Below are 20,585 nucleotides of genomic sequence, written 5' to 3' on the forward strand. Positions count from 1 at the left end.
CACAAGAAAAGAATAATAACGAATGATCTGATATAATTCTTTTATATTCAGCTTGCAATACTCTACCCTGTAGGTGTGCTGATACCAAAAAAAATCTATTGTAGAAAATGAATCATGTCGTGAAGAATAAAAAGAAAAATCTTTCTCTGAAGGATTAACCTTTCTCCAAATATCTACCAGATTTAAATCTTTCATCAACACACCAATTTGTGTTGCTATCTTTGATTTCCTTATACTTTTTGGATTTCTATCCAATAAAGGATCCAAAATACAATTAAAATCTCCCCCAACTAAGATATTTTCGTTAGCTCTAGTTAACAATAAAAAAGCTTCTGAAATAAACCGCTCATCATCTACATTAGGTGCATAAAGATTAAACAAATTCCAAGATTCAGCAAAAATTTTACAATTCACTCATAAAACTCTCCCAACATTTCCCTCTGATGATTCCAGTTCAAATGGTAATTTTTTTTATGAATCAAAATCGCTACCCCTCTTGCCTTAGAATTAAAAGAAGAAGAAAACACATGTCCAACCCAGTCTCTTTTCAATTTCAAATGTTCTTTTTCAGTCAAATGTGTCTCTTGTAAAAAGGCAATATCAATTTTCATTTTTTTATATAAGCCAATACCCGCTTTCACTTAATTAGATTATTTAATCCCTGAACATTAAAAGTTGCAAAATTCAAAGTAGACATTTTTACTAACTACTAATATATTTACAGACTATAAAATGACGCTCTCCCTTATAAATCTTCAAAATCAAAAAAACCCGTAATAAACAAAAAGAAAAAAAGAGAGAAAGGAGAAAAAAATATATTTCCCCATTTCTCCCCCTCAAAAAGTAAAATTAACCCAAAAATTTTAAAAACCACCCAAAGGTAGTAACACCCTAAAATTCTGGGTGTGGTAAACCCATTAGTGGCAGATGACTATCAAAGCTGTCGGTGCCATCCACCCCCCCCCCCAAGCCAGACGCATACTCATTATTAAAGTAAGCACAAGAAAATATAATAGATACATTCAGCCCAATGATTCCAAACCCAGTGATTGTTCTGGGTCTTCAATGTCAAGAAGACTTTGTGTCAGCTCTTCTTTTTTTCCATTCTTCCCATACCCATTCCCATTTCCGTTTACCCTCCTCTTAGGAGACGATGGTGAAGACCGACCATTCCTTTGCAATTTTTGCAATGAATTAGCAAAACCCAAAGCATCATGATCATTCTCAAAAAATTGGGATTGAAAATTTCCATTAAAAACTTTCAAAATCACAGGATAACGAAAGGCAAACTTATAACCCTTTCGCCACAGTACATCTTTAGCCAAATTAAATTCCTGTCATCTTCTAATAACCTCCTGGCTCAAATCGGCGTAAAAAAACTCTTGTTATTTTGAACCATCAACGGAGATTGACTTTGCCGTGCTTTCTGTACCGCCATTCGTAAGATCATCTCTCTATTTTGATATTTCAAACAACGAACCAGAACCACTTTTGGTGTTTGACCTGGAAGTGGTTTCTTCCTCAACACTCTATGAGCTCGATCCAATTCCAAACCTTCAGGAAAAATCTCCTTGCCCAATACTTCAGGAATCCAGTGCTTAAAAATTTTTATTGGATCAGAACCTTCAATATCCTCTGGAGGACCAACTATTTTCACATTATTCCTCCGGCTTTGTTTTTCCAACGAATCAATCTTCTTCAATAAATCCTCTTTTTGAATCCCCCAGTCTACAAAGGAATCCTCCACTTTTTCCATTTTTCCCTATTACGTTCCGACTGATTTCGACATTCAGAGAAAGCTGTTTCAATTTTTTTTAAATTATCTTGTACAGTATCAACAGATTTTATGCATCTGTTAATATCACTTTTAACTACAGTCATTACTTGTTTCATAGTTGTCATTTCATCACACAAAGTATTCATTTTTGTTTTCACCTTCATAAATCCTTGGGTCATTTGAGTTGACATTTGTTTTGATATATTCTCCATTTGACAAGCAATCCCTTCCAAAACAGTGAACACTGAATCTAGTCCAGGATCCATAACCATCTTTTGCGGCCTACCTTCTCTAACTTCAGACTCCTCATCCTGAGCAGATTCCAGCAAGGTAAGTCCTCTTCCTCCTCAGACACAATAGGTCCTTTACCTGTGTGGCTGACGGTTTGGATACCCAATGGCAGCACATGACCTCGTCGTGTTGCCGCCATTCGGGCTCCCCCACAGTCCACACCTTTTCCAAAAGTTCACGTACCTGGGAGGCACCGCACATGCCCGGCAGAACCACTAAACACGCAGGTGCGTCATCAGATGCTACACTGCACGTCCCCAGGCCACCAGGCAGTATTGCGGGCTCACAGGATCCTCTGTCAGTTGGGCCGCCCGCGTGCCTGGCATCATGTGCACGTGGGTCGGCAACAGCCAAGCTTACCAATGTGCCGGCGCCATCTTGCGACTGCAGGGTCGGTGCTGGCGTCAAACTCAAGCAGGCAGGAATTCTCTGAGGTTTGGAGGCTCCCAACGACGACTCCATGGATTCAACTGTGAAGGTAGGCCTTGTCACATTTGTGGCCCGAAATGTGAAGTTAATGAAACATTAAACACAACTTTTATCAGGTAAACTTCTGAGTGTCTTTATTCTCCCGTTTCCTTTGTTCTCTTGCTTGTGTTCTTATCTCTCTCTCATACCACGTGACTTCCAGTACATCTCATACATATTCATTATCATGACATCCTCCTTTAATCAGAAATAAACTTTACCTTCACTTATCAATATCCCTCGGAAACATACAAACATCGTAACTAATGGTAATACTATAACTCAACTACATAAAATTTACTTCCTACTGCACTCATACATGCACTTTATGATATAAGATTAAAATACTGTCCCAAAGTTCTTATTAAAACTATGGCACAAAGTCTTCGTATCGTTTGGGCACTTTCCGGTTTAGTTTCGGCCTGCCTGCGATATTGTCGTCGCTTCTCGGTTGTTCACTCTCGGCGTCGGAAATACTGCTCGCCACGGCTTCGGGTGTTTCTGGTGCTCTAGTCACTTCATCAGGAGTGCTGGTAACTGCCTCTGGAACATCATCAGGTCTCTCAGTTTCAACATCTCGTATTGGCCTTTCAACCTCTTCGCTCGATGTATCTCTGGACTGGTACCTTTTTACACTTGATACATTTCTCTTATACAGGACTCCAGTCGGAGACTTGACTGTCACCATACTGCCATTTCTGGATACGACAGTATAGGGTTGATGATAATAAGGTGTGTCTAGCTTACCACCAGTTTCATGCCTCACTAGAACATTATCTCCTGGCATGATGTCTGAGTACTTGGCTCCACGTTTCGAATCTGTGTACAGCTTTGCTGCACCTTTCTCTTCAGTATCGTGGTCTCTCATCTCCTGGTCATCTCGGATTTCCTTTATTTCTGGCATTTTTGTGCGGATTTTTCTCCCAAAAAATGCTTCTGCAGGACTTGCTTTTGCACTTCTTTGCAAAGTGGTCCTTGCCTCACACTTTCTGCAAACTTTGCCTTTAGCCGGGCAATATGAGTCTTTTCCAAAGTGACCTCGGTTTCCACATCGATAACACTCCACGTCATGTGTCGGCGTATATCTTGGCTGGTTATGGCGATGTGAGAGCCTCTTAATTTGCTGGCTTGAGTTGTCTTTCAGGGTCATGGTATGAAATTGCCCTTCAACAGCCTCTAATGCAGCAGCAATGGTTAAAGCATCGGTGAGTTCCAACTCACTCCCTCTTTCCAGTAGTCGTCTTCTGAGTTTATCTGATCTGCAGTGCTGTACGACTTGATCCAGTAATTGGTTGTCCAAATCAGCTGGCATGTAATTGCATCCAACAGCTAGCTGGCGTAGTCTCGTCACGTACTGAGCAATTGTCTGGCCATCTTCTTGTCTCGTTCTCCGAAACAAATGGTGTTGAAATGTAGCATTCGGTGTCACTACACAGTGTGCATTTAATGCATCTACCGCTTTCTGGTACTCATCCTTTCTTCCAGTATTCAAAAGTGTCTTAAATGTTTCCCGAACTGAGGGTCCTGCAGTCAAAAGAAGTAACGCCCTTCTCTGCGCTTTTTGTTCAACTGTACCGGTATCTAGAAATAGGCCATGACTGTCGGCGTAGGATTCAAATTCTTCCAGCCATGCCTTCCACTTCACACTTACAGTGCTTGCATCACCCGTCGGGTCAAAATGAGCAATTCCACTATGTGTTAGAAAGTCACCGTCTGTCCCAGCCATGAGGAAATATTCCAGCCCCCAAAGTACTGAGACAAAGAGAAAATTCTTATCACCTTGAAGTTGTCTGTAAACCTCTGTAATCTTGTTTAGTCTTTAATTTTCTTCAAGTTTATCCCATCCTCGTCGCCAATGTCACATTTGTGGCCCGAAATGTGAAGTTAATGAAACATTAAACACAACTTTTATCAGGTAAACTTCTGAGTGTCTTTATTCTCCCGTTTCCTTTGTTCTCTTGCTTGTGTTCTTATCTCTCTCTCATACCACGTGACTTCCGGTACATCTCATACATATTCATTATCATGACAGGCCTCAATTCTTCTACACTTTTATAAGGTAGTTTCTTCTGAAGTTGAGCTTTAGATTTCTTCACATTAGCAGCCATATTAAATCGTTCTTATTCAGAAGGCTGTAAATACTATTTTTAACCACTTTTGTAATTTTTTAAATTGGGTGCTTAAGAATCTAGCTGGGGAAAGGTGGAATTACACGTCTTTCTTCTACACTATCTTGCCACGCCCCCCATAAAGTTCTCCTTAGTGAAATTCATGGTAAAGATATGAGCGACATGATCATTTTGGAGCACCAATATCATTGAATTTCTTTTGCTTGACAAGCCCATTTCAGGCTAATTCAGTCTGCCTCTGTGAAAGCTACAGTAACAGTATCGAGTGTATTCTGCTTTTGAGATGATAAACTGCATGAATTTTATTCATATTTCAGTATAAAATCTACCATGATGTAATTTTATTTTTCTCGTAGTTCCTTCACCGCCCGGAAACATAGTGGTGACCAATGTCACTAATTCATCCCTTGAATTTAGCTGGGGGAGACCAGAAGACATGGATGTTGAGGATTACAAATTTATTGTTGCCTACGAAATATCTGAAACCAAAAATAGGAATTACATTTCTGTAGCAGAGAACAAATCTACTGTAACTAACCTTAACTCTGGAACCAATTACACCATAATTGTTCTGACCATTATTAGTCAGAAACTGAACAGCAGTTTTGTGACAAAATCCATCTTTACCAGTAAGTGTCTATATTCTTATGCAAGGTTGGAACATTTTGTTTTTCTATGGAAGTTTTTTTTTTCTCTCATTTTGCTTCTTATTGATTTAATCAGAGTGAGTGTTGTTTATAAATGGGGGAAGAAAGTGAAATGGTTGGATCAGGTTTTGAGGTGACAGATTAAAACTTTCATTCCATTTGTTATGGTACTGTTGTTAAAAAATATTATGTTTTAATTCACTAATCCTTGGCTTTATCTTAGCAAAGATTACTTTGTTCCTCCTTTGCAGTTGAGTAATTAATTTTGTTTTGGTCCTGATAGTAAGGTTTCTCATTGATAAAAGAATCTGTGGACCCTTTTGCTTATCTGCCATGCGCAGCTGAATGTGAGTTGTCATGGACCTTCTCAAATTAAATAATATTCAAATAATGCTATGCATTGTAGTATCCTAAATGATTGAGTTACTTTATAGTTTTAATCCAAAATTCCCAAGAGTAATGTATTCCAAAATGACCATCAAAGAGAGCTCAATTTTGATAATGCTGTCAGGGAAATTCTTCTCCCACTGATGAAAGGACAACTTATAAATTGTCCAACTACCTGGCAAGCTTCTGACAGACTTCTTACATTATCTTACATGACCCAAACTTTCGGCGTTGACAACTGAGTCAGGGAGGAAAATTAGACAAGGGAACAAAAAATACATGACGAGTTAACATAAACTTTTATTTCCAGGACCAAATCCTGTCAATAATTTGCGTGTTGTGGAAAAGAAGACCACTTCAATAAGCCTATCCTGGGATCAGCCACTTGGGTACCAGAATGAGTATAGATACAGGGTACAAACAAGTGGAAACATATCTTCCAATGAAACAGTCAGTGGTGAAAACGTACTTGTTCAAGGCTTGAACTCTGGAGATAGCTTCAGATTCACCATCTTCACCCAGGCAGCAGATGGCACAGAAGGCACATCGGTCAGCTTGATCCAGTGCACAAGTGAGTATTAAATCCATTGGCATTTTAAGTGGCCCTCATCCTGATGACCACCTATGTGTGTGGCTGCATCAGGCTGTGTGTGAAATGAAGGAATGAGGGCACCAAATACTGCTATGTGTTGAGGTTCTACCTGTCCCAGGTGTTGCAAAGGATAGGCCTGGCTCCATTGGTGTACAATGTTCCAGTCAGCTGGACATTGCTAGACCACCTATCCTTCATGGAAAACTTTTTCCAGATGAACACCTTGACTGCAAGGCCATCATCAGCCACTCAGCATGGAACATCCTGCAAACAGTGAGAGACAAGGTCTCAATGGACATGGTGAGGTGGTTCCCTGACCAGACCGTCCAGGTCATCTGAAGGAATGCTTCATTGCCAATGCTCATTAACAAGCACCATGACTTGACCTCGCTGGAGGTGAGAAGAGTACTTCCAATCAGATCTTTTCTGTACAACCAGAAAATCACCTATAGCACATGTCATACCCGAGATGACTGCAGTGGAGTGGATATAGTTACCCATCTCTTTGTAAAATGCAGATTCTCTAAAAGTGTGTGGAAACGAATGAAAGGGTCCTTGTCATGGTTCATCTCCAACAAAAGCATGACAGGACTCTCTGATTTACAGGCTGTTCTCAGAGACACAGACAAAGTCAGAAATCCAAAACTCTGGAAGATCATCAGCTCAGTGAAAAACACACTTTGGTGTGCTCAAAATCTGTGGGTCTTTCAGCACATGGATATGTGGGTGAAGGAATGCTGCCCACTGGTAAATTCCAGGCTGCAGATCATGCTAATGGATGCACTGAGGCTTGGCACAGCCAACATGATGGCCCTGTGGGAAAGGACCACAGTCTAGAGCAGCCATTCTCAACCTTTTATGGTTTATACCTCCTTAGCACTCTACTCAAAGTTTATGGACCCCTTTCTCTGTGAAGCAGTCAAGTTTTAGTTTCCGTACCTCTCTCCTATTGACTATATAAAAAATATTAATGTCAGGTGATATAGTTTTTACCGAAATGTGCTAGGAAGCTATTGAGAATGGCTGATCAGGAGATCTGTTCCCAGCCATTGACCGAAGGGAAGCCCCTCAAACAACAGAAGGAAGTAACAAGTTGACAAAGTGGTGGCAATGTTGCTAAATAGAAATGAAAGTAACAATGTGCAGTGATGGATAGGTGTGGTTACGAAACTAAGGGTGGGAAGAAACTTTGAACGGTTTTCTGTTTGTAAATAATTTCCTGGGGAATGTGAATGAAGTCTATTTTTGGTTTTAAAAAAATCCATACAATTGGACAGCAGATGATCACACTGCTTTCGCATGTCTGTTCTGAAGTGATGTTTCACCAGTTGCTACAATAATTATTTAGGATGGCAACGTACAGAGGAGGCCATTTGGCTTGTTGAACTTGTGCCAGATATTTCAAGAATTACCTCAACACATTAGTATTCACAGGCACATTTTCAAATATACCCTTCTTTATGAGACATGACAAAAACTTATTTGAATAAAAATCAGAGCAAGGCATTAGCAAGACTAAGAAGTAAAATCCATCCATCACATTATACTTCCAAATGAAGAATAATAGGACCATCAGTGTTTAACTATAATTGAAATAGATTAACGGACTGATGAAGATGTCCTAGAATTCATCCTTTTCAATCCTGAGCTTAGTTTATTAGCCACACATCTCCATCACTGCACATTGTTACTTTCATTTCTATTTAGCAGTATTGCCACCATTTTCCCTCAAGTTCATGGATGTGTTCTGACTGCCAGTGTCAGCTTGTGGGTGAAGATGTTGTGGAACAGATGTCCCTCAAATTGTGCTGATAAAGATCGCCCTGACCAAAACCCTCTCTCTACTGTATTAGCAAAACCAAATGATCACTTATTAATTTTATAAATTAACTAAGTAACCTAAATTCATGCTAAAGATTTACAAATAAAATATTAAATAACTTCTGGTATTGAACAATCAGAAGTGAAAATCATGATGCTTTCCTTCCTACTTGTTTCACTAAAAATTTAGGTGCAATTAAACCTCAAGTCCCTAGGCCAGAGAACCAAAAAAAAGTCTGTCCCCAGCATTGGGGTCATACAGTAAAGTATAGATTACACACAATTGCAATGTTTCCCTGTGATTAAACAGATTGCCAAGTCTATTGCTGGGTTTATGCATGCAAATCTAGGTAAGGATTGGAAAGGAGTTAATGCCATGAGATAACGAAGCAAATAATTTCTTTAGAGAGGAACAGAATGCAGGAGAAATGGAGCTGGATTAGAATTTTATTTCCCCAAACTATAAATTCAATAGGCAAAGATTTTAATTCTGATACTAATGTGTTTTTTTCTTCCTGTAGATGCATCTGCTGTTTCTTCTCTGAGTTGTGAAGGTGTGAATCTCAGTCCCATACTTATTTTGAAGTGGATGTGTCCACGTGGACGAAGCCAAAGCTTTTGTGTCCAGGCAGAACAAAACTCTGTCATTGTTGTAACCAAAACTGCTCCACAATGTTCATCAGGCCAAATGTATCAATTCAACCTGACCAGTGTTGAATTCTTCACAAACTATGATGTGAACATTACAACATTGTCATGTGGTCTCCCGAGTACACCAACCTTCACAACATGCAAGACTGGAATTTCATGTAAGTGAATACTCCGAAATATGTCTGAGGGGGATGAATTGGTGTAGTCCAAAAATATTTGTGTCAGATGACTTCCCTGACACATCCCCAATATGCATTTGACTGAAGTTGTTTTCTTTCTAACCCAATTGCTGTCATTCCATTAAAAAAGTAGAAAACTGTGGATACTGGATATTTGAAATATTCCGTAATACAGCCATGCATCTATTCCAAAGGTTTACTCTTTGGATCCCAATGCATCCCATCCTTCCTTTTGCAATCCTCTTAATGTTATTCAACATTTATTTATTTATTTTGACACTTCTCCGAGGCACTTATTACACTGAAGTCTGTACTGTTTATGAATGCAACCCTTATGATGGCTCTATATTTTAATCCTGCATTTCAAGGTTTATTCAGGAGGCTCTAGTTTTATAGGATTTTATTTTCCTTTGAATTAATATATTTAATCTGTCCTTGAACAATTTCCTTCATGAAGGGCACCCTTTATTTACTGTCTACCTGCCGATCTTTATTTCCTACATACATGACAGATTCCATTTCCAGTCACCTAAATTAACTCATTTGAGTATCTTAACATTTTATTGTTAATTTGCTTTTCATTTTTCTCCCATTCGATCCTTCCACTATTTGGATTTGCCTTCATTCTGATATGTACTTGATTCCTAGACTTTTACTTCTTCATGTCTTTGGTTGTATAGTTGTTCTTTATTCACCTCCTGCTGATTAACTTATTTGATGTTCCAAATTTTGTGAGTATATTTCACATTATAAATGAAGAAATAGAAATAGAGTATCGATCGGACAACAGAAAAGGGAAGCATTAAAAGAATTAGTTCAGGTGGAATATTACTGGACATTAGAAAAACCTAAGATATTAAATACCTATTCCACAGACAGAGCTTTTAATATCTTTTCCAAAGGCCACATCTTTAATAATGCAACAATTACTCATTACCATCATTATGTGCTGGCAGACTGGAACTCTTAACTTTCTGGTTAGAAGGAGCTGGGTAGGAAACAAGTTAGGCTTTGATTAACATTTGTCTATCCTGACTTTCTCTGCACATTGTCTAGTACTTTAGAAGACTTTGTTGTTCTAAGTAGATGCTAATCGTAATCAGAAATGTTGCTGTTTTCTAACATTTAATGGACAGGAACTTGGAGGCTGAGATTGGATAGAATAGAGATGGTTTGGGGACAGTGAGGTATGAATGATATTGATATACCTATCATGAAATTACTTGAACTGCTGAAATGTTAAAAACAGAATAGTTGAGATATCAGTCGACTGATTCTGTAAACCTTTTATATTTTTCTAATCTAATTATATTCAGTTTTCTTGCTATACATATATTTACTCTCCCAATCCAGTCTTGTTGATAATATCCATGAACTCAGAATTCCGAGGCAATTGTATAGGTGTAAATACCTTCATAGTTCTTTCAGCTGTGTTCATGGCCAGAACATTGATCACACCACTCAGCTTATGTTAAAATGCATGTTGGACTTGAGAAAATCAAATCATCCTTTTTGCCTTGCCATTAGCTGGAGTAGATTAATCAGTCAAAAGGTAATATTGACTTTAAATTGGCTACCTTACTGGAGCCTTGTGTTGTCACTGATTTATGGTTCTACCCAGGTTATGTATAAGTATTTATTCCCATCTATCTTTGGAAAGTGAAGTGAAATTAAATTCTCAATAACTATATACCATGAATTTATTTTCTGTAAATACAAGCAAGAAGGAAAGGCAAGCAGAAACATTTCACCCAGAGCAAAATACCTGATAAGCTGTTGAGTAAAGTACAGTAATCAAAATACAAATGGATTTGAGATGGTTTTTGAAGAGTTAGTAAAGGAAGGGTATAGAGAATGAACAAGTATAGTAAAGTCTTGAATAAGTAGCAATTTTTCTCTTCTGCCATTTTCAAAACTTCACACTTTCTAAAACCCCTCCTCTCATTAATCATGTGCACAAGTAATTCAGTGTAACATATAATCTAACCATATTTGTCTAATTTATTTTCAGCTCCTCCTTCACCTCCCACTAAATTAGATTTGCCAAATCTTGAAATCACCCACAATAGAGTGAAGTTCGATGTCAGAAAGGAAGCATTTAATTCCACCAATGGTCCAATTGTGGCAATTGCTGTAATTGTTACAAAGGATCAAAACAGTAAGTACTCATAGTTTTAAATTATTATTATCCTTCTCCTGGGTAGACTAATACTTAGTGATCCTGAACACAAGGGATTTGCAGCTCATATTGTATCAGAAGTCAAAAATATTCTTGGCTCAGAATTTTTTTTAACTTTGCTTGAGATTGCCCACCAAGCTATAGCATGACATTGGATTTTTTATGTAGATGAGTTTCTGTAACATTTAGAGAATTCCATGGTAACAGGGACCTTCTTGTCCATCCAAACCATGATACCTGCCTACTCTAATCCAATTTGCCCATATTAAGCCTACCCCTTTACTTTTTCCCTATCTGAGTACCTGGCCAAATATTTTTTAACGTGGTAGTTGTATCTGTTGCCACCACTGATTCTGGAAACTAGTACTGGCTACTCACCACATCTGTGTGAGAAATGTATCACTCAAATTTCATTTCCTGCAATCCCAGTAAATTGGCATGTCAATGACTCGTGTCAACGATCCATGTGTTCACACTGAACCAAGAAAAGCCAGTTCAGTGCGACCTTTTACATAGGGACCCTGCATCCCAGTACAAAAGGAAGTGGGACCTGCAGCATAACAGTCCCAGGAAAGTGGGTAAGCGTTTTACACTGGAGCCAATGCAAAATGCATCAGCTTTGATACTATCTAATTTGGCAGGTAGGTACCAGGATGAAAATGACCACCTCATACCATTTTGGTCATGTTCACACAGGTAAGTGAAATGGTAAAAAGGCGATTAATTACCATCTTTCATTGGCGGTCTAAATGGGCATAATCTATACCCTCTCACCTTAAACCAATGCCCTCTAGTTGTAGACACTCTACCCTGGGAAAAAGATTTTGACTACCTATTCTTTATAATTTTATATAAAGGTAACCTCAGCCTCATGCATTCCAATGGGAATAAACCCAGCCTATCCAATCTCTCACAACTACAGCCATCCCTCCTAATGAATCTCTTCTGCACTTTCTCTTGCTACCACACCCTTCATGCAGTGTGTTGACCAGAAGTTTTATTCAATACTCCTAATGCAGTCCAACCTATGTTCTCTAGAGCAGCAACATGATTCTTAAATTCAATAGCTTAAATTATGAAGGCAAGCATACCAGAAGCTATTTTCAAGATGTGGACTTTCAAACCAAGGAATCTTTGCACTTCAATGTTCCTAAGACCCCTGTCACTTACTTTATTTGTCCTGCCAGAATATTGACTCTACAAAAGCATTACCTCACACTTGCCTGCACACTTATCTGCCACTGCTATATCCAACTTTCTAGCTGATATATGTCCCACTATATCCTTGAATATTCTTCTTCATGATATATAACTACCAATTTGTATGTTAACAGCAAATGTACAAATCATTTTGTCTATATTCTCATACATGCAGTGTACCACTTGTTACAGGTTTCCAGTGAGCAAAACACCCATCCACTGCCTCCTACACACAACTAATTTTGAATCCAGTCAACAAGTCTTGGATTCCTTATGCCTACCATGTGGATCCTTATGAAAAGTCTTACTGAAGTCCACGTAAACTGTGTCTGCCTGTCTCTCCGTCAGTTTCTGAGTTAATCCTCAAAAGCCTCAATTTTGGACATGATATCCACTGCTCTAAACCATGCTGACCCCTTCTAATTAGTCTCTGCCTTTTCAAGTGAACATAAACCCTTACCCTCAGAATCTTCTCCCAATTTCCCTGCTACTGATGTAGGGTTCACCACCCTGTAGTTCTGTGACTTGTCCCTGCTGCCTTTTTTGAACAAGGGGAGAACATGAAGGTGCTCTCTTAAGACTTACTGATTTCCCACATTCCCTCTAACCTAACGGGGAGTCCAATATTCTATGCTCTCTTTAAACTAACTGCATTCAGTGGAAATTTATGACCTGATTGTGCTATATCCTAAAAATGTAAATTAAATGCACGACCAAAGTCAAAGCACACCAGATTTAAAAAGTTTTACTGCTCTTTGGGCTGCAAACCATAATGTATTTACTTGAACTATACCTGATCACTTTCATGATGTTATCAGCCAAACTCTCAAAAACATTATCTCCACCAGGTTCTACTGATGAATTTTGCAATTCTTTTCCAGAACTGTCAACATGACGTTCGAGTTTACATTCGCACAGAGTTGCTCATTTTGATTACAATTGGTGGTTGAAGTGGTTCAGAATCAAAAATGTAGATATTGTGGAATATCATAACTTGAGTTATTGCAATTATGAAAATATTAAACTAACCGTGTTTACATGGTTTCCATTTTCAAGAAAACAAACTTTGATGGAAGATTTGTTGAATTAAAATTAAAATATGCAATGATGGGAATTCTATGAAAGGATTCAAATTGATAGATTTGGATGTGGCTCATTCCCTGCTTTATATTCTTAAGATGTCTATTCTATATTACAGATCCTGCTCCTAATGCTGAATCTCTTGAAACAGCATTTAGCCCTGATGTTACTACCTATGTGGCAGAAGTGATACAATTCCAATCTTCTCAAAACACCAGAGCATCTGCTCCAGAAGATCCCATCTCTGTCAGCATAGGAAGTAATACTAAATATTTAGATTATCTTAATCATGAGTTAACTCCTTTGACTGATTATCGGTAAGTTATATGATGATCATCTACCTATTATGGCTGTCTGGAAAGAATATTGGTGTATGATATTGTTATGTTATTGACTATCAGCAATAGAAATTCACCAAGACAATGGTATCTTTAAAACATTATTTTTATTAATAATTACTAAAAATATAACATCTTACTTAAATCTAAGCTTAACCCCAAATATGTGTGTGTGTGTGTGTGGATAACTCAAACCATCACAGTTTAAACACAATTCTGGAAAGTCAATTCCCAAACTTCAGACTAAGAAATCTTGTGTTGAAACTCAGAACTTTTAAACTGTTGTTGAGAAGTAATTACGAAGTAGGTGAGACGCTGTGTGATCAAATTGTTAAAAACTCACAAATTACAAGTTACTTCCAGAGAAATATTCTTTCATCCGAATGATGGTCCCAACTCCCCTCTTCCCTGCATAGGGGAAAAGAAACATTCGATTTCCACAATGCTTTCCAAGACCCAGGCAAGAGTCAGATGAAATAATAACCAGAATGGTCACAATCCAAATCCAAGACTGATCCTGCTTTCTCTACCAATATATGGGTCAATCACAAATGACCATTAGAATGGTCATTTTAGATCACTTCTTTTCCTGAAAAAGAGTAACAGCAGAAAGTGTCCATCTCACTCAAAGTTACTTCATTTTTGTCTTTTCAGATGACTGGCTGATGAGACTGAATTTTGCTCTTTAAGCATCTCAATCACATGACTTGCTTGATCAATACTGGTTTCAGCTTCTGTTTCAATTTCCCAAAACATGAGTCATGATCATATGGCCTATAAATGTCCCATCTGGGCCTTTTTCTTAAATAAACAATCCTTGTTCCCTTTGTTCTTCCAAAGCATTAACTTTGTTTATGGTTTGGACTTGGGACACTTAAAGGATGCCAGGCTATCTGGAAAATGTCGTGAACTCTGTGTATGTTTTGCAACTTGAATTAAACCCCCACCCCCCACCTCCCCTGCCTAAGTAACACTCACTAAAACAAAAGCTTGCAACAATATGCAGGGTGAAAATAGTTTCTGGAATTAAGATGTCCTTCATTCATCTCAGAAAGCATTAGTTAACCTTCTATCCATTAAGGAAGTGGATTGAATTGAACAATTTATTTTCTCACGCAACGTGCAATACCAAGATCCAACATGTTAAGTGTTGGATTAATATACATCCATCTGATCCCTTGGCAAACTTTTAAAAAAATGCCTTGCTGTGGCATATTCTGCTGCAAGACCTTTTAGGTGCGAATTGATCAGATTTATGACGCAATATGATTATTGTGCTTTCATCTGGCTGTGCAAATTTATCGGTGCTCACCTTATCACTAAGATGTATTTTTTAAAGAGACACTGCATGGAAACAGGTACTCTGGCCTACCATACCCTGTTAACCATTACATGTCCATCTGCACTAATCCCACTTTTTCTCTTCCATCTCCATCAACTCCTTCTCTCTCTCCCCCATACCAATTCACCTGCCACTCATTTGAAGTAGGTGCACATTACTGTCACCAATAAACCTCCCAACCATCATGTCTCCGACATGTGAGAAGAAACCAGAGCATTGAGGAATAGGTACACTATTCAGACAGTCCCTACAATTGAACCTGGTCAATGAAATTGTCTTGACATATTTTGGGACATAGATCACATGTAATCTACATTTAATGTAGAGAGCAGCTTGGCATCATTAGTTGTCCTGTGGAGAATTATTGTCCATTCTCTTCTTTTCTTATTCAGAAACATGGCTAAAATGTGGATATTCAGGTCACAGCACTGCAGCCCAAGGGCTACACCCTCCATCACACTGACTGAACACCAGTGTCTGGAAAAACAAGGGGAGGGGTGTTTGTGTCATCATCAATTTATTGTGGTGCACAGACATGATGGTCATGTCCCAGTCCTGCTCTCCCGACCTGGAACATCTGGCGATCAAGTGTCGCCCATTCTACCCACCGAGGGAGTTCACCACCATCATCCAGGTTGCAGTGTCCATTCCGCCCCAGGCTAATGTCAGGCTAGCACTGGAGGGACTGAGCACTGTGATTAACAGCCATGAAACAGCACATCCTGTTACCTTCCCAATCATTGTTGGGGACTTCAATTAGGCCAACCTGAAGAAGTCCCTGACAAACTACCACCAACACATCACATGTGAGACCAGACACTCAATCACTGATACACCACCATGAAGAACGCACATTGGAAAGTGTGATCACCTGGCTGTATTTCTACTCCCAACATATATGCAGAAACTGAAGGCCACAGCACCAGTGGTGAAGATGGAAAAACTATGGTCAAGAGAGTCGGAGGAGGGTCTGCAGGATTGCTTTGAATCGGTGGACTGGAACATATTCAAGAATTCAACCATAGACGTGAATGAATATGCAACAGGTGTCACCGACTTCATTAAGACCTGAGTGGATGAGTGTGTGCCCATGCACATATACCAGGTGTTCCCCAACCAGAAGCCCTGGATGAATCAGAGAATTCGCAACATGCTGAAGGCAAGAACAAGGATGTTTAAGGCTGGGGATCGGGATCTTTACAAGAAGTTCAGGCACGACCTGTGGAAGGCCATCACAGAAGCAAAGTGGCAATTTCAGAGGAAACTAGAGACAGATACATGCTAGCTATGGCAGGGAGTGCAGGCCATTGCAGGCTACAAAGTGAGTGTGAACACTATAGATGGCTGTGATGCTTCATTACCCAATGAGATGAACATCATTTATGCCCGCTTTGAGAACCAAACAGTGCCTAGAATCCCTGAAAAGGCTTAGGAACATATAATATCTGTCTCTGAGGGCAATATCAAAACATAATTCAAGAGAGTGAACCCTTGCAAGGCACCAGGCCCTGATGATGGACCTGGCAGGGTAATGAAAATCTGTGCCAACCAACTAACCAGAGTGTTCATTGGACATTTTCAACATCTCATTGCTTCCGTCAGAGATTCCCACCTATTTCAAAAGGGCATCAATCATCTCGATACCCAACAAGAGAAGTTGGGATCTGACCTGGAGCCTCCACATTGATACAATCACAAAGAAGGCTTGCCTCAACACTACTTCCCAGTACCACTTGCTTCTTCTGTGATGAAATGCTTTGAGAGTCTGGTCATGCGCAGAATTAACACACACCTAAGCAAAGATCTGGACCCATTGCAATTCACCTATCGTCACAGTCGCTCCACAGCAAATGCAATATCGCTGGCTCTCACCTCAGCTCTGGATCAACTCGAAAACAGCAATTCACATATATATGGCTGTTCTTCATTGGCTTCAGTTTAGTCTTCAATACCATTATTTGCTCAGTGCTGGTCAAGAAGATGCAAACTCTAGCCTCTGTACCCCCCTCTGTAACTGAATCCTTGACTTTCTCATCAGAAGACAAGTCAGTGTGAGTTGAAAACAACGTCTCCTCCTCATTGATTATCAACACAAGCCCATCCCAAGGATGCATGCTTATCCTACTGCTGTGTAGCTGGATGGCCAGGTACAATTCCAATGCTATCCACAGTTGTCGGAAGAATTACAAACAGCAATGAGGAAGTGTACAGGAGGGAGACAGATCAGCTCATTAAATGGTGTAACCACAACTTTGCACTCAACATTAGCAAAGCCAAGGAGATGATTGTGGACATTAGGAGGAAGTCAGGGGAACGCGACCCAGCCCGCATCAAGGACTTAGTAATGGAGAGGGTCAAGAACATCAAATTCCTGGGTGTCAATAACTCTGAGGATCTGACCTAGAGCCTCCACAATGATACAATCACAAAGAAGGCTTGCCAGCAGCTATACTTTGTGAGGTGTATGAGGAGATTCGGTCTGTCACCAAAGACTCGCAAACCTCTACAGGTGTATCATGGAGAGAATTCTAGCGTGTTGTATCACTGTCTGGTATGGAAGTGCCAACTCTCTGGACAAGAATAAATTCCAGATGGTTGTTAATTCAGCCTGCAACATCACAGGCACCAGACTTCACTCCATCGAGGACATCTTCATGGTGGTGGTGGTGAGGTGGTGTCTTAAAAAAACAGCCTCTATCATCAAAGATCCCCACCACCCAGGCCATGCCCTCTTCACTCTGCTACCACCAGGAAAAAGGTAGAGAAGCCTAAAGTCGACCACTCAACTGCACAAGGACAGCTTCTTCCCCACTGCCATCAGATTCCTGAATAATTGATGAATCAAAGACACTGCCTTACTTTTTGTGCACTATTATTTGACACTGCTGCAAAACAACAAATTTCATGATTTGTTCATGACAATCAATTCTGATTCTGAATATTTCCATAGGCAGTTACTGTGGTGATACGACCACCAGTCTACTGCAGGGGGCAATCTCTGTACCTGCAGGAACACCACCTAAGGGCTGACTCCACCTAGCCGGCTATCAATCAGCCGACCCAAATATAGACCTGAGCTGGCCCCTCCTGAGCCAGTTACACGGGAGCCACCGAAGCATGAACTGGTGTTCAGACTTTTACCTGAATAAAGCCTGTTGTAGTCTGAGTTTTGTGCTTGCTCACTGCTACCTCGGCGCACCACAGTTACAAAGAATTTAACTAGCACAATTTGAACCATGATGTCTGTTACCTCAAACTTACCATTTGAAAGTAGATGGCCCAATTCTATTTTCTTTTCTAAATGCAACAAAAACATATTTCCTAACATATTGAATTCATACCTGACAAAATTCAAATAAATCAGTTTTAATCTTGAGTGTCTTCTCTGATATGTTTCATTCTGTGCTTTATTTCAGATTTAGTTTGGCTGGATTTACACAAATGAACATTAATAAATCGAAAATTGATTCAAAAGCATCATTCTTTGTAATATATGATTATTCGCAGAGGGTTACAATGCAGCAAGATCCAGGTTTATATGATTTCAGATTTATTTCATGCATGGTTGGAGTTTTTACTATAATTATTTGATGGTTGTTTTGCCATATTTTACGATATTATCCCTCACTTTGTTTGTGTTCAGTCAGTCCTCTTGCATTCCCTTTCTCCCATCTCCAGTATTACTCATATGATAGTCTGCTGTTGTACCTCTCAAGGCCCTAAATTTGCTGCTTGGGTTTTCTGGGTGTACTTCTATTTTCTAACAATCAGAAGCTGAGACGTGAAGATATTATGGTAAATTTAATGTATCACTAGTCTAAGGAAACAGGTGACATTCAATGTGATTGCATTAAGTCAGTGGACTGGTCCACATTCAGGGACTCAATGACCGATATTAACAAATATTTCACCACTATCACTTAATTCATCAGGCAGTGTCTGGAAGACTGCATGACAAAGGAAACAATCTAAAATCACCTGCAACAGATCCACAGCAAACATCATCTCCTTGGCCCTAGACTCAGTTGTGGATCACCTGAATTTTTTTAAAAAAGGCATCTATGTCAGGCTATTCATTGACTACAACCCTACCTTCAATACCATTGTCCCAAATAAAATCATCTCCAAATTCTGAGATCTTGGTCTCAGCAGTTCCCTCTGGGACTGATCTAAGACTTCTTGTCCTATAAACAGCAGTCAATGAGGATTGGTGATAGCACCTCCTCCATAATGAACCTTACTCAGTGCATTGCAAGCCCGTGTATCCTTCCCATGATTGTGTGACCAAACACTGCTCCAACTCCATCTGCAAATTTGCAAATGGCATCACTGCCATAGGATGGACTTCAAACTATCACAAGTCAGAAGGGAGATGGAGACACTTGTGGCTTTGTGCTGGGACAACAACCTTTCCTTCAATGTCAGCAAAACTAAGGAGCTGGTGAGAGACTTCCAGAGGAGGGGGGAGCTATCTCCCAAGAGTACAGAGGTGAAGATAGTAGACCACTTTAAGTTTGTCAGGGTAAATTTCTCCAGCAGCCTGACTTGGTCTAACCACATCAACACAATGGCCAAGAATGTACACCAGTCCCTCTACTTCCTCAGAAGTCTGAGTAAAGTCAGCATGCCATTTGCATCCAACAACTTCTACAGGTGCACCATTAAAAGTATTCCATCAGGATCCATCATTGCTTGATATGGGAACTGCTCCATCCAAGATAGCAAGAAATTGCAGAGCATTGTAAACACAGTACAGACATTCATGCAAACCACACACACCCCTCCCCCAGCCCTCCCATTAACCATCTACACTTCCACCACCCCATTAAAAGCAGCTAATGTACTAAAACACTCATCCCACCTTGCCACACACTCTACAGCCACCTTGTTGGGTAGAAGTTAAACATGTGAAAGATCACACACCACTTGCCACATTCATCACCACTTCTCACCACTCATCCCACCTTGCCACACCCTCTACTCCTCCTTGTTGGGTAGAAGTTACACATGTGAAAGATCACACATCACTTGCCACACTCATCACCACTTGTCACCACTCATCCCACTTTGCCACACCCTCTACTCCATCCTCGTTGGGTAGAAGTTAAACATGTGAAAGATCACACACCACTTGCCACACTCATCACCACTTGTCACCACTCATCCCACCTTGCCACACCCTCTTCTCCCACCTTGTTGGGTAGAAGTTACATGTGAAAGATCACACACCACTTATCACCACTCATCCCGCCTTGAATCACCCTCTACTCCCACCTTGTTGGGTAGAAGTTACACATGTGAAAGATCACACACCACTTGCCACACTCATCACCACTTGTCACCACTCATCCCACCTTGCCACACCCTCTTCTCCCACCTTGTTGGATAGAAGTTACACATGTGAAAGATCACACACCACTTACCACACTCATCACCACTTCTCACCACTCTTCCCACCTTGCCACACCCTCTACTCCTTCCTTGTTGGGTAGAAGTTACACGTG

General features: G+C 39.9%; 1 protein-coding gene across 3 annotated transcripts in view; it reads left to right on the top strand.

Moving 5' to 3' along the window:
• Nucleotides 1-20,585, top strand: part of LOC138744444 (receptor-type tyrosine-protein phosphatase eta-like) — a 171,630-nt gene that overhangs the window by 144,656 nt on the left and 6,389 nt on the right. For all 3 annotated transcript variants that reach the window (XM_069900620.1, XM_069900630.1, XM_069900639.1), the window contains 6 exons: nt 5,022-5,294; nt 6,010-6,270; nt 8,634-8,921; nt 10,954-11,100; nt 13,520-13,718; nt 18,498-18,613. In XM_069900620.1, the coding sequence (XP_069756721.1) occupies nt 5,022-5,294; nt 6,010-6,270; nt 8,634-8,921; nt 10,954-11,100; nt 13,520-13,718; nt 18,498-18,613 (1,284 nt within the window). The remainder of the gene's footprint in view (nt 1-5,021; nt 5,295-6,009; nt 6,271-8,633; nt 8,922-10,953; nt 11,101-13,519; nt 13,719-18,497; nt 18,614-20,585) is intronic.

Source organism: Narcine bancroftii, chromosome 1 (genome assembly GCF_036971445.1).
Source record: "Narcine bancroftii isolate sNarBan1 chromosome 1, sNarBan1.hap1, whole genome shotgun sequence".
Lineage (NCBI taxonomy): Eukaryota > Metazoa > Chordata > Chondrichthyes > Torpediniformes > Narcinidae > Narcine > Narcine bancroftii.